Here is a 23,776-nt window from a genome sequence, read left to right as displayed (position 1 = left end):
GGGTTTACAGTGACAAATAGTTTCTAAGGTCTTCATCAATGTCAGCAGCATCTCCCCAGCTGCAGCTGGTCACAGGGACTCTTAGAAGTGTGCCTTGAAAAGAATAACCTTTCATCAGCCTTTTACAAGGAACTGTAGGGACAGGCCAAGGGGAATGGCTTTAACCTGCCAGAGGGGAGACTGAGATGAGCTCTTAGGCAGAAGCTCTTCCCTGTGAGGGTGCTGAGGCGCTGGCCCAGGGTGCCCAGAGAAGCTGTGGCTGCCCCATCCCTGGCAGTGTTCAAGGCCAGGTTGGACACAGGGGCTTGGAGCAAGCTGCTCTAGTGGAAGGTGTCCCTGCCCGTGGGACTGGATGAGCTTTAAGGTCCCTTCAACCCAAACTATTCTATGATTCTATGATAAACGGGATTTCAGTGCACAAAATCACTTCGAAAGCATGTAACTGTCATCAGTAAATCGCCAAGCACCTGTTGCAATGTGGGGGGGATGCTCCTTAAGGTGGAGGCAGCAGCCGAGTCCTCAGGAGCTTGGGGAGCATGTTCCCATCCCAGCAAAGCAGCTGGAAGTGGCCATAGCCGGCAGCGTGTTTCCAGACTTGACTGAGCAATAGGGTGATCTGTTGTTGCAGCCTTTGAGTCTGAAATGAGATTCTGTGAGCGCTGTTGCTGCCTGGGAATATGAACAGATTCCAGGGTTTTATTCTTCCCAGACTGGGAATTTTTTTCCCCCAAATCTCATTGAACTCTGGCAAGGACAAAACGTTGCTTCTGGTGGCAAAACCTGAAGCTCAGGTGGGATTTTGCCCTTTCTGTCTTGAAATGTCTGTGTCGTATAGAGCATCTCCGTAGCTGTGTCCTTCGCAAGTACGTTCCCATCATGGATTTCTGCTGCTCCTTGGCTGTGCAGGCAAAGCGGGGCAGAGTATTTTGTGAGTAGGGGCTCAACAGGGCTTCTGCTGAGTTTGCAAGGGCTGAACAGAGAGGCAGGGCCACTCTAGCCCCGTCTTCCCACCATGACTGCTCCCCTTTCCTTGTTAGAGAAAACTTGGGGTTATTTTAACCTAAGAGGTGGCAGGAAACCATTCTGCCTCAGATGATGTGTCCCTTCCAGTCTGCTGACTGCAGCCCAGAGGGCTGCTCAGTTGCAAAGGAGTTGGCACGGGCATTTCGGAGCGTGCTGGAAGCTGGCATGTACAATACTGCTTTACACAGCCTTATGGAGCAAAACAGTGTTTCAAATGCGTATTCCTCAAGTCAGTGGAGGAAGAAGAAGGTTTTAGGGCAGTAGAGGAAGTCCAGTGTGTTCGTGTAACACCAGGTTCTGATGGTGATGGGAATATTTTAAGTGATAAGCACCATTCTGAAGTCATGCCATGAAAATCAATGACACGTTGCCTCCTCCCCTCCCTGGCTCCACTTCAGAGTGTGTCTCTCCAGTTTTCCTTGCAACACATATTTATCTGCTCCATGCCCTTATGGTTAATTAGTATTCATGTTTCCTTTCACATAGAAATTGAGTTGAGTGCTCAGAGCTCGGAGTCACTTGCATTGCATGGGCGGGATGGTGCCTGCTGCTCTCCCACTCGTGGTATTGAAAGACCTGGAGGAGACTGAATTAGGTTGTCAAGACATCCAAGATGCTTTCAGATAACTGAATAAAAAGACCTGTTCGGAATCCCAGTACATAAATAAGAGGATTTGAGTAGTACAGGGGCCCACACACAAGACCCAAGCATGGAGGGGCTCTTAGCAGCTGGGATGATGGGAGTCAAAATGTCAAGGCCATGTTGGGTAGGGTTTGGAGCAACCTGCTCTAGAGGAAGGTGTCCCAGCCCGTGGCAGGGGGTTGGGACTGGATGAGGTTTAAGGTCCCTTCCAACACAAGGGTTTATGTCCCTTCAACCCAAACCAGCCTATGGTTCTCTTGCTGGTGTCTGCAGCTGTGAGTGGAGTCTCCCTCTGTTAGACCCAGCTGCACTGGCGATGCGCTAAACACGTCAGCATCTTCTATCCGATCTGCCATAGGAAGGATGTATTTAGCACTATGGTTCATGAATGATATTTTCATTGTCTCCTAACAAGCCGCAGTCATTGCAGGCTTTTTCTCATCCCTTGAAGAAGTGACTCACAGGCAGGCAACTGTCAGTGTCTTGGGTGCTATTAATATCTCCATAAGAACATGATGATAAGTATTTTCTTTTATTTGGGGAGGAATCAGAGGGAAGGATGGGTGTTGAAAAATAACTCTTCCTTCTGTGGCTGAGCCTTTGTGTGAGTGAGCCGACAGTCCTGCCCACAGAAGGAATCTGCTTAAAATCCTTCCATCCCAAAAGAGCTGACCACACTAGAGCAGCATTAGTGAAGAAGCTGTGCCAGAAGCAGCGTTCCTGTGACTGCGGAGCGGAGTGTGCAAACTCCAGTTGTTAGGCAAAGACAGGCTGGGTTTTTCCATTTTAGGATTTGCTTTCAGTGAGCATGGTCCAGGCTGGTCGCCTGGTGGCTGTAGGAGGTGGCAGGGGGCTGGAACTAGGTGGTCTTAAGGTCCTTTCCAACCCAAACCATTCTGTGATTCTGACCCAGCTCATTCTCTGTTGTCTCATCCAAGCAGGATGCTGAAGGAAGTGTTGAACTTGTAAGAGAAGCATCTCTGTAAGGCAGCAGCATGTTATTGAGGGGTCTGGGTTTAGGCTTTGTATAGGTGCGGCATTGCTGCAGCACAGGATGCAGAAAACTATATCCCATCCAACGAAGGACCTTGATCCATCAAAGTGCAGAAGGGGATGGCTGGCTTAGGGCTCTCCCTGTCCTTACAGAGGCGCGGGGGGGCTTGGGACCACAGTCCCATCCACAGAGAGACTCCCTGAAACACCCTCTTTGTGCAGGGATGGGGCTGCATTACTGCACAGGAGTGGAGCTGCTCACCCCAGCTGGCTGGTGAAAGGAGAGGTGAGAATGTCAGTTAGATCCCAGCTGGCAATTTCCCATCCTTTCCTAATGGACATAACTATAAATTTTCCTGGCTTGGGTCAGTTGAAATTGGTGGCTTAATGCTATAGAAAGGCAGGTTTTTATTTTACTTCTGTGCTCTGTGTAATCACGTTGATGGCAGCAGCGTAACGGTCTTGAATTATGGGTGATCGGAGAAAAAGAAGGCATCTCCTTAGCTCCCTGTTGTTATTGTCTTTGGGTGCAGAGCAAAATGTGTAGGCTGCAGGCTAGATTGTGTAAATCTCGTTAGAAAGCCATTCCCACCTAATGAAACCCTGGGAGAGAGGGATTTGGCTTCCCAGCTTTCAGCCTTATAGCAAAGGCTGGAATAAATCCATCTTGGGTTATGTGTAGGCTGTTTTCTGCCCTCTCCCCCATTGTGAGTGTGTATTTATTGGTGGAGTGGAGATGCCGCCGCTGTTGTTTGAGATCAGCTGCGGGTCAGCAATTTGTTGCTTCTGCACCTGAATGATTTCAATGGCAATTATCTTCTCTTCAAAGAAATCTCACCTGGTCTCTAATCCTCCTATGGAAACGGGGAGCAGACATGTAAATAGGTTTGGCTCCCCCACTGCGAACCCGCTCTGCAGCTTGCTTGGCAATACGTAGTGATTCAAGGGGCCAGAGCTGTTAAGGAAAGCTGTTGAAACGAAGTATCTGAGATAAATGCATCTCATCTTTCCCTGTTTGTGTAGGCTGAGAATGTGCCTGCCAGAGCCATAGATCCCGCTTGGGGTCATGTTTGTTTGGCTGTGACTTTGTTGCTCTAAGCATGGGTTTACCAGCTCCTGCTGGGTAAAATATGACTGGCTTTGGCTTCCCCTGCTTGATGGCCGTGGTGGTGTTTGCTGGAGTTTTGAGCGCATCTGTGTTACTGGGTTTGTGAACGCAAAGGTGAGGTGGACGTTTCGTAACAGGCTCTGCTTTCAGCTCCAGGACGTGCTGCTCCTCTGGAGGTCATGGGGGTGATTTGGAGACCCTGACATGCAGGGCCTGCTGCTGGCCATGTACCTTCAGAGATGTCTAATTCCTCATGTTCAAGCCCGTCCTTGTACTGTGCCTTCCCTTCCCACTGCAGCATTTCACTGCAGACACTGAAGCAGGAGTGTTTATTGCTCTGCTCTCTGCTTTTTCTTGTTTCATCTGTTCTTGCTCACCCACCTTGCCTAATGCATATAGACACAGGGGAGCTTTTCCCCCTCTGTTTCTAGACCTTACTCAGGGTTTGCTCTATGTCATCCAAGCATCTCTTGGGTTTTGCTGCAGGGCTGGGAGCTGGTGCCCAGCAATGGATGGGGGCAGCCCAGAGCAGAGCAGGACACCTCGGGCATTGGAGCAGCACAAAGGGAAGTGCTGGAGGACTCCCTTGCCGTGGGCACAAGGGCTGCCCAACAAGTTGGTGGAGTGTTTCAGGCCATCAGCAGTTAGTGGATATGTGCTTCAGTGAAACAAACTTCCTGTGTTCGAAAACAACCGGGGACATTCACTGGTGTAACAGAAGATACTGGTGGAAGCAAATCAGTGGAAGTGGGACACATACAGCCCTCAGTAGGGACCGTCTGCAGCAGCTGAGATGGAAATCCAGTGGTGCAGCAGCATCCAGGCCCTTCTGGGACAGCACAGGCTGCTGGAAAGATTTGCATTGTTTTGCATTCGCTTTATCTCCTGTCTGTCCCAAAGAATAGAGGGCATCCTCTGCCTATAATGAAGTCTCTGAAGGTTTGAATGCTTTTTGCCTACTCTAACTGCAATCTTTTTTAGTGCTTTACAGCCTCATGAACTGAATGCATTTTATTTAGAAAATAATATTTCGTGCCACTTTGTACTCTCAATTTTTCTTCAGTTGGGCTTTGAGGGCCTGATGTCTTTGTCATTTTGATGTGTGCAGAAGATGGCAGCATCCATCCCTCACAGCGCTCAAGGAAAGGCTGGACAAAGTCTTGGGTGACATGGTTTAATGTGTGGTGTCCCTGCTCATGGCAGGGGTTTGGAACTGGATGATCCTAAGGTCCTTTCTAACCCAAACCATTCTGTGATTCTATGATCCGAGCAGCCAGCAGGGCCTGAGCTGAACCTTGCTCTGTGCCATCGCTTCACCACCTCCTTGCCACATGGGGCTTGCTTTGCAGACTCACCCAGCCTCTGCTCTCATGCCCCTGTCCTCTGCTGGGTGTGTATATGGGCAGAGGTGCATCCCTCGAGGCCTCTGCCTTTTCCCTGCCTGCAGCCCTAGGGCCCAGCCATCCCATGTCCTTTCACAGCCTGGGAATCCGGACAGAGGAGCAGTGATGCTCCTGTTTGTCTAAATTTGCTCTTCTTCTCTCTTCATTGAAGAGAGCAAGTCTGGCACTTTATCGTAGGGCACGGAGCAGGGTCAGCCCAGAAGGGTGTCTGGTACTTTCTATATGCTCATCCCTATGGGAGAAGTAAAATGCCTTGTTCAGAGTAGAAAATTGGCATAAACCACATGTATTGTCTTGAGGCTTCAATGCAAACAGTACCTTGAACTCCAGCCCATCCTGGTCCATGGTGCTGTGGGTGGAGGGCGTGCAGCTGGTACTTGCTGTGCTGTGAGCAAAGATGGCACCTTAGAACCATAGAATCATGGAACAAACCTCGTGTTTTGGCAACTTTGATGTAGCCCCTGAAGCTTTGCTGTGTAGAGGCTCCTTTTGGTGACCACCCCCTCACCATCCTGCCTGTGGGTGATAGCGGGGCTGGTGTGCTACACCTGCCACGGGACAGTGGTTTTCTCCTTTGGGGGAAAGGGCTTAAAGCTCTTTTTCTTTTCAAATTAGAGAGTTTGGGATATACTTAGGAGGGTTCATTTCTCACACTGGTGGTCAGGTTCCTAAATTATTTTTGACAGCCGTATGTAATGATATACAAATGGGAAAGTGATGGAGTAGCAGAAAATTGACTGGCAAGGACAGCGTAATGTAGTTAGAGAGCAATACTTACTAAAAAGCCGTGGAGATTATGGCAGTGTTCTTGGAGCACACGAGTAGCAGGTCCATGGTCAGGCTGTGAAAGCAGTAATGATATGACTCTGTGACCTTTAAAGCCACTTGGGGCATTCAGATGCTTTGGTTTTTCAAGGCTCTATAAAATCACACAAAGCAGTCATGCCTGTGAGTTTCCTCCTAGGTTTCTGTAGTATTTAAACCATTTGAAGAACCCTGAAATGCGTCAGAGGATGGGGAACTGAGGCTTGCTCGTGTGCAGGGTCTGGGAGGGCTGCACTGAATGAATCTCCCCCAGCACTGCCCCAAAGCTCACTGTAGGGACAGGCCAAGGGGAATGGCTTTAACCTGCCAGAGGGGAGACTGAGATGAGCTCTTAGGCAGAAGCTCTTCCCTGTGAGGGTGCTGAGGCGCTGGCCCAGGGTGCCCAGAGAAGCTGTGGCTGCCCCATCCCTGGCAGTGTTCAAGGCCAGGTTGGACACAGGGGCTTGGAGCAAGCTGCTCTAGTGGAAGGGGTCCCTGCCCGTGGCAGGGGTTGGAGCTGGAGGAGCTTTGAGGTCCCAACACAAACCATTTGAATACTCTCTGAAAGCAGGCAGAGAGGTGGGTGGGCATCACAGGAGCTGGGAACTCATTTTCTGCTCAGCCCGTTCCCTGGGCAGAGCTGCTGCTGAATAATCATGTCAGTCACACGCGAGGTGCAGGGGCCAGAGCCGAGGTTGGGCCATTGAAACGAACCTCGCGTGTGCCAAGAAAACAAACAGAAAGGACCAGTCAAAGCTTTTCAGTGTCACTGACACCCTCGGACGTGCCAGCGCCGGGAACAAAGCCCGCGTTGTGGCGGAGCACAGCCCGCGGGTCTGTTCGCAGCGGGCAGATGCGGCGCTGCCCACCCTGCTGTGCCGCGGCCAGTTGGCCACGTGAAGCCCCTTTCAAGGTGGGTGGTGAGACACGTCCCCCCGTGCAGCCCGGGGCTTCCTTCTGAGCAGGGAGGGTAAACAAAATGTGGCCTCCATGTCCCTGTGCGTGCCGGGGGTGGCAAGTGGCCAGGGGATGGGGAGATGCTGTAAGGCAGAGGGAGCTCCAGCTCTGCCTCCATGGCGGGCAGAAGGCAGGAGGTGGCATCAGGACACTGGTCCCCAAGCGTTTTGGGGTGAGTTTGCTGCACAGCTTGTCCGTGCTGCTGGAAAGTGATGTGCAGAGACCTTCATCCAAACAGGCTTTGTAGAAGAGCAGCAGCTTCCTTGAGGCAGCCAGGGAATGGCCACAGCTCTGGAGCCAAGGCTGCAGCCCTCGTGCTGTGCCCCATTCCGCTGCTCTCATCCTTAAACTGAGGATAATGTTTCATCTGCTTCTGGGAGCAGCTGTGCTCTATTGTTTCGTGTGTACACATGCTGCCCATTCCAGAAGGGCTACGACTTCTCTTAAAGCCCTTGGGCATGCCAGAAACGCAGGGAATGCGCTGCCGTGCAGGACGCAATGTACTGGTGACCATCAGGTGCAGCTCAGGTCCCTGGCTTTGCTTTGCTCCATCATGGGACATGCAGCAAGGGAGCAAGGCAAGGGTTAAGCACAGGGCCCCTCTGGAGAAAGGGAAATAACCAGTGTGGCAGGGAGCGAGTGGTGAGGTCCATCGCTGGGCTCCAGCTGCCTCCCATACATATGCTGCTCATTTTTCATACTGAACACAGCTGCCGCCAGCATCCCTTCCCTGCCCCTGTTCCTGCCAGTTTTATGAGGAAAGAATAAAGAGGGGAAACACATAACTGCAGAGGTTCATTTGCCAATTGTCAGCCCGCCGGTGCATCAGGAATAGAGTCATTGCTCTGCCTCCTCCACCGCGCCGGGGCTGCGCAGGCATCTTTTCATTAGCAGCGTTATTTATTCATGGCCCCCCCAAGCTGCTCTCCTTTTTGGAGGAAGGGACCTGCTGATGTTTTTCCCAGGGCAGCTTTGGCTGTGATTAGCTCGCTCCATGTGCGGGTGGGATGGGAGAAGCTGCCTTTCCTGGACACATCAGCCTCTACCCAGTGGTGAAGCGTTTCCCATTGCCGGTGGGCTGTGATCGATCACATCAGCAAGGGCTGGCTCGAGTGATGGGGTCTGGCTGCTTGCTGGCTGCCCCTTTTCCTTGAGCTTGGTAATTAGAAGCTCTCAGAGAGAGGGAAGAGAGGTCACACATGGAGTGGGCCTATTAACCCTGTCCCTTGCCAGCCACCCTGCAGAGAAATGCCCGTGGAGCAGCAGCTCTGGTGCAGGCTTCCAGCAGGAAGGCAGCTGAGGGGAGGCAAGATCTTTTTCCACCTTATCCAGGTGGGGATTCACCTCCCATGAGCGGTTTGCAGCTGAAAAACATAATGCTAGAAGCATTGGTAGGCTCATCTTTTTCATGTGGTAGTAAGAACCACTGTGGTGGCTCCCTGTGCCCCATACCCTGCTGGAGCAGGAGACAGAAAGCAGGTCGCATAGCCACTACTCCTTCTGGTGGGTATTAGGAACAATTCCTGCCCCAAAGGGTGCTCAGGCATTGGAACAGGCTGCCCAGGGCAGGGCTGCAGTCAACGTCCCTGGAGGTGTTCACACATCGTGTAGACGAGGCCCTTGGTGCCATGGGTTAGTGGTGGCCTTGGCAGAGCTGGGAATGGTTGGACTGGATGAGCTTAAAGGTCTTTTCCAACCTGGTTGATTCCGTGATTGTCCTTGTGCATCCTCACTGGGAATTTTGGCAATCCCAAATTGGCCTTAATGAACTGATCTCTGCAAGTCTGCTCAGTGCCATCTAATCCCAGCCTCCTGGGGCAATGAGTTGCCCCTTTTGATAGCTGGGGAGGGATTTCCCCCTCATCTGCAGCCTCACCAGAATCTGAGGGCTACCAATTGTCATGCTAGCCCGTTTATTCTGTGGGTTCAGAGCCCTTTCAGCCCTATAGCTCTCCCTGAGCCGGTCTGTAGTAGACTTGGCAGCAGGCTGCAGGATACCCCCGCAGTCTGTTGGGTCTGGTGCTGTACTGACGCTGGGGATATTTATGGAAATCTATGCAGAAGTTCCTCAGGCTCTGATGAAGCAGAAATAGTTTCATGGCATTATTTGCCCCAAATGCCACCGTTTTGAGGTGCTGGATCCAGACAGTGAGAAGCTGATGTCAAAGTAACTGTTTACAGCAGGAGCTGATGTGGCTTCTGGGGACAAGTGACTTAGCATTGCAGGGCTGGGAGCGTTAATGCAGCAATTCTGAGGTTTATGTGTAAGCTCTGAGCTTAGATCACCTCTGCCTTTCAGAAAAGCAATGCCATAGCCCCCGTGCTGCATTTTGATTCCCCTTCTCCCATACGGCAGAACAGCAGCCCAAGGAAAAGCAGGTAAGGATGAAAGCTGAACTCTTTGCCCAACCTTCTCTGGCTACAAAATCCATTCCAGCTTTTTTATTTCAGATAATGGGAGGCCCTGGATTCGTTTTCCCAGTTTCCCAGGGGCACTTCCAAGCCACAGGCAGTGGTGTTTGCTCTGCGGCGTGCAAAGGGAGGGGAAGTGGGTGTTTAAAGTGCTGACTTGCTGGTGGCACTGAGAATGAAGTCATGTCCCAAGGGAGGGGAATGTTGTGGGGAAGGTTTGATGGGTGAAAACCACCGTGTTGTGACTTGTGACCCAGCGAAACCCCTAATGGTGTGTTTAAAGTAAACCCCAGGCTGGGGCTGTTTCTTTTGCCTCTTGTCTTGGCAAGTTGCCTTTGGCTTCGTGGGCTCCTATCACTCATCTTGTGGTTAGCTGGTCAGGAGTCACCCTAGTAGTTAGGAAAGGAATGTTAAAGGCCTGTTGTGTAAACCAACCGCAGGCTGAACAGACTTTGTTTTCAGTGTAAATCTGTTGCAGGGAATGATTTAACCTTCCTTTATTCCTTTTTTTTTTTCCTTTAATGATTTCATTAAATAAGATTTATACAGGTACAGTATTGGAAAGGTCATCCATCCCCCAAGCTGTGGGAAGAGCTCTGTGCATTCCTCCCTTTTCACTCTCCTGCTTTACCGCTTGTTTCAGGGTGGGAAAGCACAAAGACTGGGGTTTGTTGCCTTTCTGAAGAGTTAATTTATATCTGTATGGTACACACAGCCCTCAGCCCTCCTGCCCCCCATTCCCACACTGAATGAATTCTCCATGCTCAGTTCTGGATCTGGTAGCCATCTGCTTTGTGCTTTTTCTGCAGGTTGCCCCTCTGAAATGAGATCTTTGATGGTTTTCTTGGTTTCTGATACAAATGAGGGTTTGTGGGGTTTTCTTTGCAAAGGTATTTAAGATCCCATAGCAGCAAAGCATCAGTGGTTTGACACACCAACAGTGGTGTTTACAGTCGTACTCTTGTTACCCTGTCAGCTAGGCTGGCCGTCCAGCTCTGAGCACAGCATCTACTGAGAGGCGTCCTTAGTCACATGGAGAAGACTTCATCCAGGCATGAAGGTTCACAAGCGAGGGCAGCAGAGCTGGAAAGGATGTTTTGCAGCTTTCCTAGCAGCAACCTGTTCTCCAGGGCTTTCCTGAACCCAGAGAACAGATGGTTGGGCTGGAGGCTGGGATGCAAGGACAAGGGATTCTTGTTGACATTACCTTTACCAGAGTGCCTTTCATCATTAGCATGTAAATGCCACCAAGCACCCAGGAATTATCCATCTATGATCTCTTCATTAGAAGAGGCCTCTGATCAGGTTAATCTCACTTTCCCCATGTGGAAAGGAGGATGCTGAGCAGCTGTATCCAGCAGCAAGTGAAGGTGGAGAGAGGCGGAAGGATGCTGCGACATTGGGGTTTAAGTGAATCTGCAGTGATTGCTTTGGCTCTTGCACAGAAATGCAAGGGCTGAAGTAGTTGATGGCAGTAATTGGGGCTAATGGGACTGGTCCTCGGGAGCAGGTGCCCTGGAATCCATGTGCAGTGGATGCTGGCTAGCCCAGGTCTCCTGCAGAGAGCAGGGGAGCCATGGAAGCTTCCAGCATTATTTCAGGCTCTCAATGGTCTGCTCTCCCTCTTGAGAGGCAGAAGCCAAAGCAAGCATGGGGGAGGGTGGAGGAAATGTGTTCTAACAGTAAATATGGCCTTGTTATTTATCAATGCAGAGTAACTGAAGTAATGTCATGTCATTTTTAAATGCAGTGCCTAGGGATCTAAGCTATCTGTCTAATATTAATGGGTAATATTTGGTTGTCTCATTCATTCATTACTGTTTTCATTAAGACTCTAATCCCATTTAGGAGTCTGTTTGTCATTTTAAACTCCCCTGTTTTATCTTAGCCTGCCACAATCCTTTTTAACAACTTAACTGAATTCATGAGTTCTAGGCTAGCAGCTTGGGGGAAGGGGCCTCTGCTGTCTGGCATGTGGTTTTTATGGGGAGAGAGGAAAAACAGACGGCTGAAGGCAATTGCAAGCAGCAGGCACTGAGCTTTCCTGTGATACACACCACTGAGATTTAGGTCTTTCATAACAGATCTGGATGTCTGCGTTTCAGAGCATGGAGCTCCCTTCTCTGACACGGAGAGTGCATTGACACCTCCTTTGAAGCCTCCATCATGTCTAAACCTGTGTTAAGAAGCTGCTTGGAGCAGGGCTGTTGTTTATAAATGCTTCTTCCAAGGTATCCCCGCTTTCACTCATTAGGTGCTTCTTAACACCAAGGCTGGGAAGTGCTGATGAGGGCTGCAGGGATGTACATGGCAATATTGACCCTCCAGAACATCTGTGCTGGGGCAAACCGAACAGCACGGTCTTTGATTTCAAGGTGGAGCAAGCTGCATCCATGCGGCTGGTACCCACCACTGTGGTGCTTGTATCAGTGCTGCAGACGAAGTAAGCACCAAGTTAGAGCTCCATCCAGAGCCTCTTGCTGTTGCCTGATGCTGGGGCTCCATCCCCTGGCCTAGCTCTTCCTCCTAGGGCTGGGAAGCGCCGGGGAAGCCTTGTCTGGATCCCGGTGGTGCTGCCAAGCATCACCTGTAGTGCGGAATGGGCATCAGAGCCGGGCATCCCGGGTATCCCAGTGCTGTGAGGCATCCAAGTCTAATTAGAGTCCCTGGGAATCAAACCATTGTGTTGCTAATGACTCTCTGGCAATGCTCTGACTAAAACAGTAATTTTAATAAGCACAGCCCAATTGTAAGTGTTGGTTGAACACCTAATTACACTGCTTAGAACTCCAGAATTCTGCCGAATTCTATTTTTTGCCACTTCCTTTGCAAAACAGAGAGGGAAAGAATCAGGCGCTTGGTAATTATTCACCTTAATTAATTTTTCTAAGCTTCTCTTAAAACTTTTAAATGGCTGCAGGGAGTGTGCGGTGAGTTACATGGCAGCAAGGCAAAGCACTGAACGCAGAGGCCGGGAACTGATGCGAGATGAAAGTTTATTGTGTTGGACTGATCCCCACCTGAGCCCAGGAATTCTGGAAAGCTGCTCCTGTTTTATCCTTAGTAATTAGTTCCCCTGAGGCCTGGACTAATCAGTGCTGCAAAGGGCACTGCTTGTTGGCTGGGGGGGGGGGGGGGGGGGGGGCTGTGACAGGGTGCTGTTGGTTAGAAGATGATGCCAACGCAGCAAGAAGCCACTTCTAATGGCAGAAGTGATGTTGCCCTGCAGGGATGATGGGATGTGCCACGCAGCCGCTGCGGACGCATCAGCTCCTCATCCTGACGTGCGGAGCAAGCCCAAGGAGCTGCTGTGGAGCATGTCCAGGCAGCATGCCTGGAAAGAGCCTCATCTCCAGAAACTCATTTAAACATTTATTTTGCAGTCAAGAGCAAAACTGCAGCTCCCCTGAGGCACGGTGGTTTTCCAGGGAAGGAAACGCGTGGATGTGTTGCAGCATGACCTCGTTTTCCTGGTGGAGACCTTTAGCATCTCATTCCTCATTATTAGTGCGTGTGCACATTTATCACATTACCCCTTTTCCTTGTCAAGTAGAGTTTCTGCGAGTCAGTTCTGCAGGAGAGCAGAGCAGTTTAGTGTCCCAGGTGAGACAGATAGTGTGCTGAGGATCCCGTTTGCACCACGCAGGACAGGAGCAGTGTGGGATGCAGCACTGCAGGGGAGCTGGAGTGAGCATGGCGCTGCACCTCTGTGGTCAGGTTTGACCTAATTATTCAGTCCATAGGTTTTGTTGCATTTGCTGTTTCCTTCAGCCAGGGCTTTGATTTCTACACTGGAGATGAAGGAATCTCTTCCTGATCTTGTACGTGCACAAGGTTTCCTGCTGGCCTGCTCACTGATAGAGGCAGCCGTGCATTCCTAACCCATTGCTTCCCGTATGCAGATGGTCCATGGAAAGCAGGAGGGAGAATCAATGCTGCTAAGGCCCTCTGGGATGCGAGGAAGATGTCCCTGCCCATGGCAGGCATTGGAACTGGGTGAACTTTAAGATCCATTCCAACCCAAACGATTCCATTAGTCTATAGCTTGATACTAGACTGTGATATCCAGTCCAGGAGGCAACATTATTGCTGGCGAGGGCAGAGGAGGAGCTGCTGGGTTGAACAGACCAAGCATTCAGTGAACAGTCCATGTCTGAGATGAAACCCCATTTCTCCTCCTTCAGGTTTACAGGACACTGTGCTGCTCTGGGAGAGGGGGTGCGATCTCTGCCTGGCACCTTGTTATTCCAACAGCTCTCGCTCAGATGTGCCGTGCTGATGCAATGATTAACTTGAGTCATGGTGAACCATGGGAAAGCATTTCTCTGTAGGAGCCTGTGTGCCAGAACATGAGTCTGCTCCAAGCCCAAGTCATGCCAGGTTGGATGGAAGAAGCTCTGGCTTAAGGATGATTTTACAGCTTGCTCAAACCTTACCTTGGGGCATTTGCTGCTTTTTCACTCCTTCCTTGCTTCCCAGAGGAACCTGCCTTTCCTTTCCTCACCTCCCTCAGGAGCCTAGCGCTGTACGTGGAGCCAAGGAGAAGGTGCGGTGACACTAGGAAAGCTATCAGGTCTCCTGTGCTCAAACACACCTTGTCCTCATAAGATGCTGGTGAGGTTCTTACGATGGTAAATGCAAACGCATTGGAAAGGTTGCTTGGATCAGAGTTGAAGGGACTTTCTCCGCATGCATCTGCAGCGCTGTAATTAAATAATCCCTTTGTAGTCATGGAAACATTGTCTCGGAGCCCTCTCCCACTCGCTGCTTTTCTGCCAAAAGTTCCAGGCGTTGATGTGGTTCTGACAGCCCCTCGGCAGCTCTCCTAATCCTTCCTCTGCCGAGCAGCGTGGGAGAGGAGAGCTGGGGCCTGTCAGAACTCCCCCTCACCCACTGCTATGGGTGCACACCTTCACATTCCAGGGATTGATGGCTGGAGCAGGTATTCCTGCCTTCGCAGGCTTGGTAGTGCTTTGGGGATGCTCCTCAGCACCCCACATCCCTTTGCCTTCTTCCCCTACATCCTGGCTTCTGCTCCACACAATGCACTGGTTGCATCCCATGGGGTTCCATGCTTGCTGCTGGCATCAGCCTTAGCGTGTCCAAGATCTCCACTAGATCTGCTCCAGTCAAGAATAAATCTTTTCCAGGTAGGATTCTCATACATTATGGGGCACGTTGGACCCACAGGTCTTGCTCAGCAGAGCAACAAATGCTCCACAGCCCCACATGCTGGATTTCTCCTTGGCAGAAGCAGTACCACAGGAGGACTTCATGCCCCATCGCTGGCAGTGTTCAGGGTCAGGTTGGACGGGGCTTGGGGCAACCTGCTCTAGTGGAAGGTGTCCCTAGGAAGGAACTAGATGAGCTTTAAGGTTTCTTCCAACCCAAACTATTCCGTGATTCTATGACTTGATGCTAGACTGGAACAGCTGTGCATGGAGACGCAGGGAGGAGAAACAGTGGGAAGAAGACTGTCAGCAGCTTCTGAGAAAGTTTGACTTTATTTTCCCCAGCTCTGTTACCCTGACACGTTAACGGCTGGAACTGATGAGTCCTCCTTGCTCCTTCCCACACGTCTCCATGCCTCCCACAGCAGCAAAACCCGGTGCTTTTCTCATGAATGAAGAATAAAAGCTCATTGGGAAGTTCATCAACTTTGGGCTCATTGAGTGATGGCTTTAATTACACTGCACTGCTTGGCATCTCTACTGCACTCCCCACAGGCGTTCAAAATAGCTTTTCTGGTTGAACTCCAGCCCCTTGAGGGGTCTGTGGACAGTGGGCCGTGGCCATGGGCTGCCCTAGGGCTGTCTCCAGCCGTGGAGGTCAGAGCCCTGTACTGGTAGCAAGCAAGAGCTATGGAAACTTGGCTTCGTGTGTGTATTATTTATTTGGACCTGGATTCTTGCACTTTTAGTTCCTCTGGGGCTGGCAAAGTGTGGATTCGTGTGGTTTGGAGAGCGTGTATTGATTTCTTGGGTCTATTTTTTGCTGATGTTATGGGTCAGGCAGTCGAGGAAAGCAGCACTGAGACTTTGTCACCTGGTTATTGAGAAGCGGGTTCATGTCGGCATGGATAGAAGGAAGAGGTAGCAGTCGGGCTGCAGGGAGGAGGGTTCTGCCCTCAGGAATAAGGAAATTCCCCTGGAGTGTTGGTTTCTTGGCTCTTGTCCTTCAAGCAGATGCTCCTCAGCTCTGCTGGATTGCTTTATCACTTTGCATTTGCTGTGACCATAGTAATGTGAAGCTCCTGTCACTCTTCCTTATCCCCAAATTGACCTGCTGCTTGCTTCAGCAGAGGTATTGTGGCTCTGCAGGCATCTCTAGGCCCTGCAGGGGAGCAATGGTCCATCTCCCAAGAGAGGAGGTGCAGGGTTTGAGGCTGCATTTGGAACATTCCTGCATGCCTCTGTGTGGCTTCAGGGCCTCTCACCTCATGCTTCTGGTAGCTGGAGCAGAAATCTCAGACATCCAAACCCATCATTCACTTTCAGAAGCTCAAGCATGACTGTGAGGTCTGCAGGTACTCATAGGATGCAAGGATGGGAGCTGGGGTCAGGAGCTCTGCTCTGGGTACCACAGGAGATCGTGGATGAGTTCATCACTGCAGGCAACAGGGCTTTGTCTGGGGTGGGGAATACACTCCTGAAGTGGTGATGGACCTTCTCAGGTGTTTGCTGTGAGTGCCAGGAACATTCCCCTGACCTACCCCTCTAATGTAAACTAAGACTTTGCATTTAAAAACTAAACCCTGAAACCCAAAGCCCTTTCCCAATAAACTATCCTGCTGCACACAGAGCTGCCCCTGGGGCTGGCAAGGAGGAGACGGCAAACAGACCAGGCTGTGACAAATGGGAGTCACATTGGTTATGCATAGCTGCGAGGTGCTGGTGCCCGCTGGGACCGGGATGCTGGGATGAGGATGCCAGCAGTGCTTGTGGCCATCGGAGTGGGGCTGGGCAGGACGCAGGGTGGCTGTGATTTGGGGCTACTGAGCAGGTTCTTGGTGGCTGCACCCACTCCATTCCTGCTCTCAGCCTTTGAGAGCTATGGGTGCACGGAGCCGACACTGCAGAGCTCATGGACAGGATTGGATGGGGCTTGGAGCAAGCTGCTCTAGTGGAAGGTGCCCCTGCCCATGGCAGGGGTTGGGACTGGATGAGCTTTAAGGTCCCTTCCATCCCAAACCATTCCATGATTCTATGCAGCCATTCCAGAAACTTATCAGCAATCCCTCTGCTGTTTTCTGTCTTTCCTTCTGGTTTTCCCTTCAGTGCTTTTTTGTCTCATTTTGTTACTATTTCCTTCCTGATCAGCTGCTCCTTTGCCTTTCCCCTCTCTTCTTGTCTTCCCCTTGATGGCAGCCTGTGGCTGAAGGGAGTATGGGGGGAAGCTCTTGGACCTGGGAGTCTGTGTCCTCCACCCTGATCCGTGTTGTTTTTCCTTCCACCTAGAGGCATTGATGTTCCTTGTCACACACACAGATGCTTTGGTCTCATAATGATAGTTAAGCTGGCAGAGAACAGCTTAAAAATATGTAAAGCTTTCCAGCCTGCCGTCAGGAAGAATAAGCACATCTGAGCTTTACTTCTTTACTGTCTCTGAAGGAAATAGAGCTTTCAGTCTTCTGTGTTTGTGATAGGTATGGGATAAGATATGGATATATCCTACTCTTAATGGGATTTGTCTTGTTCTCCTGTTAAAATGAAACATGTTTGTTAAAGGGTCGGACTGTTTTCAGTATGTGGATCATGGATGGGAAGGGTGGTTGATGATGTGTTGGTACTGCAGAGCAGGGCACATACTGCAAACCCCCAAATCTTTTTCACGCATGCAGATACTTCAGTGCCTTCTGTTCATCATGGTTTTGCATTTCTTCATTTAAATGTTGACCTGGGTATTGGAGCAATGCGGGGTTTCAAGCATTCGTTTTCATGAAGGGTGAATTTCGATGTCATGGCCGTAAGTATTAGAGAAAAGCAGGTGGTTTACTCTCCTCCAAAGTCTTAGACCTTCCTGCAGCCAGGATCATGGGAGTTATCTAAGGAGCCAGGGCTACAGCATTGCTGACCAAGAGGGATCCTGTAACTGCTCTTGGTCAGAGCAGGTCCCCCAGCTGGGGTGATGCCTTTGCCCTGGTTGCATCGGGCACCAGGCACCGACTCTTGCAAAGAACTGAAGGGGTGAAGTTCTCTGCCTTGCATTTTGCAGGCATCACAAGGAAAGGATCAAATGGTCCCTTTTGGGTTAGAAACTGTGATTCCAGGCATTGTTCAAAATGTCTGTGTCGTTTGTAAAGAGTTACCATGTGCAGAAGCCCCAGCTTCTGTGCAGGAAAAGAACCCAAATGCCTAACATAAAATCATCCATAATGAACTGTTATTCATATAATTCAAATTCTCTGTTATTTATAGAGTGCTGCGAGAGCATCCAGCTCCTCACAAACATGAAACGAGTCCCTGAGCTGCATATAAATCACAGGGACAGATCCTGTCAAATCTCACGTGGTGGGGAGGAGGTGGGGGATCAGCAATGCCCAATGATTTCGGGGGTGTCCTCAGCTCTGGGGTGAGTGAGAGTCACCCCACCAAGACAGCTCAACATGCTGGGCAGATCCTAGAGGAAACCCAGTGACTCCCCTTGATGCATCCTGCGGTGGCCGGTGTCTCCCGTGGCTGAGAGCCACCACAGCCTCCATGGGATGCTCGTTTGGTTTGGAAGACACCCCAAGGAGGCTGATCCTGATGCCAGGCCGGTGGGTTTGCTCCCACCATGTCTGTGAAGTGCTTTGAGGTCTTTAGCCACAGCTTCTCTGTGCTCCAGGGCTGCTTTTCTCTTAGCATCCCTGAGCTGAGCCCTGTGCTTGTCCACAGACTTCATCCCAGCACCAAACCACGCCAGCCCTGCGCATCCACGCGCGATTCTTGTTTTAGGAGAAGCTGTTGAGTAGGAAACAAGAAGAATAGCAGCCCTATTGGTGTCATCTTTAGAGAGGAACTGGGTTCTCACTGTGTCAACAGCACTTGGCATGAAAGTGGCCATTGTTTGGCGAGACACTGCTCCTTTCACCCCGCGCGCCCCAGCTGCTGGGAGCCGGGTGCTGTTTTGACGGACAGAGCGAGTGCAGTGCCCACAGTTGTTTTAGTTTCCAGGCAGTTGCAGTTGCTCCCGGGGCCTGAGGGGAGCGATAATTATTTACACTCTTGGATAATAGGGATGTAAATGGATTGAAGTGGGAATGGGTTAACGCAGGAGTGCAGCGTCAGAACAGGAGGTGCAATCATACCGTGCCCGCTGGAAGTGGCAAGGGATGGGTTGGAAAGGTTAAAGTGGCATTTCTTCACTGGAGTCAAGCAATGACCCATGGCTAAAGCTTGTTGTCATTTTGGAGCCTTTGGGGTTTTCTGTGTTGATAAATGGGTCAGGACCATGCTACACCTCAGCATCGCACAGGGATGGTGGGGGGGATGTGATTAAGAGCAAGAGGGGATTTGAAGCAGTGACCTGGGTTGGTGTTCCCTCATGGGCTTCCCTCTTTCTTCTGCTCTGGAATCTCTTGCCTGCGAGAGATAGGCAACCTGGAGGGAGTTTTGCCGGGGACGGTGTGTGTGTGTGTTCCAAACAAGTATAAGTCCATGCTGGTGCTGGAAGGGCTCAGGGTGGCTAAAGAGGAGCAAGTCATGAGCTGAATAAGCTTCCAACTTGCAATATCCCAATGGATTTTATTCCCTGCCAGCTTTCCTCCCTGCGGCAGCTTCCCCGTGGCACGTGTGAGACAGCAGGCTGTAAATCAGGGAGGAGAGGACACAGCTTCCATTATGGGAGCATCTCTGGGCAGGGAGGTCGGGAGGGTTCCTGGTGAGCTGGCGCCAGGAGGGAGCTGGGGCTCTGTGATTCACAGCACCCAAGGGATGCAGTGACTTCATGGCTCCAACCCCAGAGTTTCCTGCTCTTGGCTGAATTCTGCATGGATGTTGGAACAAATTGGTTTAAGTTTGTGAATCACTGTTGCGTTACTTAGAGAATCGCAGAATGGTTTGGGTTGGAAGGGACCTTAAAGCTCACCTAGTTCCTTCCTAGGGACACCTTCCGGTAGACCAGGTTGCTCAAAACCCCGTCCAACCTGGTTCATAAAGCCAAAAGAAGGAGAAGGAGCCCTGAGCTGTGTGTTTGCTTCCTTTGCAGGTGTCCCGGGTGCCTGTGGAGTCCTGTGAGCAGTACACGACCTGTGGGGAATGCCTGAGCTCCGGAGACCCGCACTGCGGCTGGTGCACGCTCCACCACATGTAAGTCCAGCCTCGTCCGGTTCATTTGAGCTGCTGGTGGTGATGGGGAAAGCAGATTTCAAAGCCCCCAAGCACCTCCCACTCAGTGTTAGGTTGAAGTTCCTTAAATCCTTTCTTCCCTTCCCTGGATGTTCCCCGCGTTGCAGCGTGAATGCCATTGAATGCCCGGAGCTGCTGGGAAAGAGGTAAAGGAAAACGAATTCCTGCTTCAGGAGTGGAGAGGGTGCTGTGAATGCAATGGGAAAGCAGAGTTTAAACTGGTGGGAATGAAGACCTTGTGTTCTGCGCGCTTCTCTTGCCCAAGCAAGTCCCTTCCAGTGAACAGGGAATTAGTAAAGGCAATAGTAGGCTTGAGTATACGAGTAGGACTGTGGTTTGGGAGAGGTTGCAGCACTGGAACAGAGCAGAGCATCCAGGTCCTATTAAGTAGATCAGGAAGAGATAGTTCTATTGTGCAAGGAAGGGTCAGGGGCTCTGTGCTCCAGCTGTTGCCAATGGGGCAGAGCCGGCAGCGCAGGGCTGGGAGCTGGCAGCCCCTCGCACACATCAACAGGCACAAAGGGCTAAGGGTTGGTTTGGTGGGTTTTATTTCAGGGGAGCTCCAGGAAACGCTCTCTGCATTCAGGAGGTGTCTGTGTCCTTCCTTTCTCTCCCCTGCCATAATACCCATCACTTCCTAAGGCGGAAGGGGGACCAGCGGGCAGAGGGGGATTGAGAGAGGAAGGGAAAGCCTCGAGGAGAGGAATAGAAATCCCTCCGGCTGCATGCCAGCTTGCAGAGCAGCCCCGTTAAATGCATGGAAATCGGTGGAGGCAGAGTTCAGGGCCCCCACAGCAGCACTTGGCCACTTGCCTGAGGAGCAGGTGCTGGAGGGGGGAGCAGGGGATGACAGGCTCCTCCGCAAATCCGGCCTGGATTTGGGACCTGTGGGCTTTGGGTTGCAAACTGGCTCCCTGTGGCTTTGCTTGGTTTGCAAAGAGTCGTGGCCGCGCTCGAGGAGATGCAGGAGAGCCTTGGCAGCGTTATTCTTTAGCTTTTCCCCTTTCCGACGAGCCTGTCCGGCCCCACAGCAAAGCCACCATATCTGTAGTCATGTCCAAAAGCTTTACTGTCGCAGTGGCTTTGTCAGAAGGAAGTGATTTCCAGTCCTGCTGGTTCCCATCCCTTTGGCTCTTCCCTCGGGGTGGCCTTCCCATGTGCCTTTCCAGCGACTGGGACAGCTCTGCAGTAGGAGGGGATGGCTGCGTTGGTACCTGTGGGTGTTTGGAGCTGCTCCTCAGCCTCCTGCAGCAGCTCCTCTGCAAGGATCACTGAGTGCTTGCCTAATGCTAATGAACTGAATCTTCATAAACCACCTGGGAAGCAGGTAAAGGTTGTTATCTTCATTTTGCAGAGAGAAAACCCTCAATGTCAGGAGGAGGGAAAAGTGTCATTTCCTTTGCCCTTTTGGCCATGACATTTCAGCACTCACCTATTCCCAACAAGGGCTTCTTCCCTGATGGTATTTCTCAGCCCTCCCTTCAAGCATCTGCACTTCCCTGGCCTGCTTGGAGCAAGGATCATCTTTTAGCTTTTGTGTTAAGCTGTAAATAATTGAGTTTCTCTTGCTGCTCCTGAAGCCTCTGTCATTGTTTGGAGGCCGCAGGCACTGGAGGGTTTGTATTGAATTTGTCATCTCTCTTCTCTAGTTCTTCCATGTCCCTGCTGCCAGATGGACCAGCTGCTCAGTGGAAGGGCTGTGGGTCAGGGTGTATGATGCTCGTGCTGTGGTTTCTGAGGGCTGGTAAAAGGGTGAGGGGCAGAACAGGAGATGGTTTTATCCTTAAAAGAGCAAGAGGGTGCCTGGTAAACACCAGCACGTGTGGGCATATTAAAACCAGCACTGTGACAGCTGGGGATCGAAATCCAGATGTTTCTTCCCACTGTTTGTTGTGGGGTTTTGCTCCTTGGGCTGGGGGTACCCAAGGTGCCCAGGAAGCTTGGGGCATCCATCCAAGAGCTGCACCCTGCTGAGGAGTAGAGCAGGGCAAGCCAGCCCGTACAGCAGCTCCTCTTGGGCACTTGGCATCCACATTTCACTTGCCAGAGGCTTAGCTGAGAGCACGGATGTGCAGGTACTGAGCTAGCAGGGAGCCAGGAAAGAAATCAAGAGTTTTCAGGGATGTGTTGGATGTCTGAACGGGGATGGGTGTGAGATAGATGGCCAGACCATTGCCCCATTCCATCAGGAAGTGTGCCCTGCCTTCCACACCACCAGCCAGAGAGGAATGATCAAGGAAAAGTCAAAGGGTCTGAGTTGTCCTGGTATAAGCTTTCATTATCCGATATTACATCAAGCTTTGTTAGTGTGCTCTTTGTGTGGTGTGGTTTCTTAGAGGCCTGAGTCAGGGCTTAAGGCTCTGGTGCACAAAGGGGTGCTTGCACACACATGTGCATGCTTGGAATTTAAGGGTGCTCAGGAATGGGCTTTGTGGGTGCAGGACATTGGAGAAGGTGCTAAAATGTTAGAATCCTAGAATCAACCAGGTTGGAAAAGGCCTTGAAGATCATCAAATCCAACCTTTACCCCAGGACTGCCAAGGCCACCATTAACCCATGGCACTAAGCAGACAGGGAAAGGTGCTTGGCCTCCCACAGAGCAGCAGTGCCAATGCTGAGCAGCCCAATGTCCCTGCCCAGTGCCTCCACTGTGCCCTCCCAGCCAGGGGCTTGCTGCCATCCCAGTTCATCCTCTGCATGTGAGAGCGGGATCCTTTGCTCCTCTTCGTGTACAAACATTGTTCTTTGGGAGCAAGTAGAGGCCTCAAGAAGATTGTTGAAGATTCAGCCCAGTGGGATTTGAAACCTGCAGGGCTTCCATGTGCTGCTCTCTGCAAGTGTGTTATTGTCTACAGACCCGTTTATCTCTGTTAGGGCTGTTGCCATAGATAGTATGATAAAAAAGAGCCATTCCAGCAAGTCAGTGAGATAAAGGCTCCAGTCAAGAGCTCACTTAAAAGCTATCTTACAGATTCACTTAAACCTCAATAATTCTCCTTTTGGCAGCGTTCATATTTAGCTCCATGATGCTCCAAAAGGAAAAGGTACAAGGCGAGAGGGTGGGAACAGCAGGGATCACACGGGTGCTTTGGAATGGGAAAGCGTAAGGTCCACTTTCCGTAATCAAAAAGCCTCTTGGGGAAGGTGATGGTCCCGTGTTCCCGAGTGAGAAGCCCTGGTTTTGCCAAGCACTTGTAAGCTGGCCAAAGCATGATGTGCCTGGCAAACTCAGCCTCTGTGTAGACGCAGCATGTTCCTGCTGATGTGTGTGTCTGGGAACAGCCGAGCTGCTCACCAGGGATCCAGGAAAACCAGGAGTTTGACAGCAGCACCTCCTTCGTTCAAGTAACACATACACAGAGGTAACTGTCAGAAGGGAACGTGCTGGTGGCCTGTGTGGCTGGTGACAGCATCTGGGTCCTCTGAGCTTTGTGCTACCATTTGAAATAGGATCAGAGCAAGGAGTGAAAAGTGATGAAGTGTGCTGATGGCTTATTGAGGCCATTCATACCAAAAGGCCAGTATGTCATCTGTGCCCAGGGAGGGTGGTGGGATAAAAGGATTTTCCCAAAATGACATAAAACAGAAAATCATGGAGGGATGCCAGTGCTGCGCTGCAGCCTCTGTTACCTGCCTCGAAACACTTATTCTTCCATGGTTTTCTGGTGGTGGCTCCTCTATCTGCTGGAAGCAGCTTAATTTCACTCCATTCTAAGGATACCTGCAATAAAAAGGGATATTGAGCCATCCTGGAGCACACGGCGTGCTGGGGCAGTCCTGGTCACTTTGCCATGCTCAGAAGCTTGCATTCCTGATGAGAGAGAGCTGGGAAGGTGTGAAAACCAGCCAGAGCCCAGCCAGCAGCTGCCAGAAGGTCCCACTCCTGTCCCTGCCACACTCCTCAGCTCCAGGAGGTGATTAGTGAATGATGTGGTTTTGTTTTAATTGGAATGGGGGGCATCATCTTGTTACTGCCTTTTATTGCTTTATGGTCTATTTTCTGTGTAGGTGATGAATCTATGGCTTGCAGGGGCAGCGAGCAGTGGCAGGATGCCTGGCTCTCCCTGCACCACTGACACATGGGATTCAGCAGCTCTGGGCTGCG

The 23,776-nt window shown here is 51.0% G+C and overlaps 1 protein-coding gene across 1 annotated transcript in view; it reads left to right on the top strand.

Annotated features, from left to right (window-relative positions):
- Nucleotides 1–23,776, top strand: part of PLXNA2 (plexin A2) — a gene marked incomplete at both ends in the record, with an annotated part of 135,135 nt that overhangs the window by 53,065 nt on the left and 58,294 nt on the right. Inside the window, one exon of the mRNA XM_080633110.1 lies at nucleotides 19,532–19,632. Coding sequence (XP_080489236.1) covers nucleotides 19,532–19,632 — 101 coding nt within the window. The remainder of the gene's footprint in view (nucleotides 1–19,531; nucleotides 19,633–23,776) is intronic.

Source organism: Psittacula echo, assembly GCF_963264785.1.
Source record: "Psittacula echo genome assembly, chromosome: 22".
NCBI lineage: Eukaryota > Metazoa > Chordata > Aves > Psittaciformes > Psittacidae > Psittacula > Psittacula echo.
The sequence above is the reverse complement of the archived record's forward strand: the minus strand, read 5'-3'. Positions and strand labels throughout refer to the sequence as shown.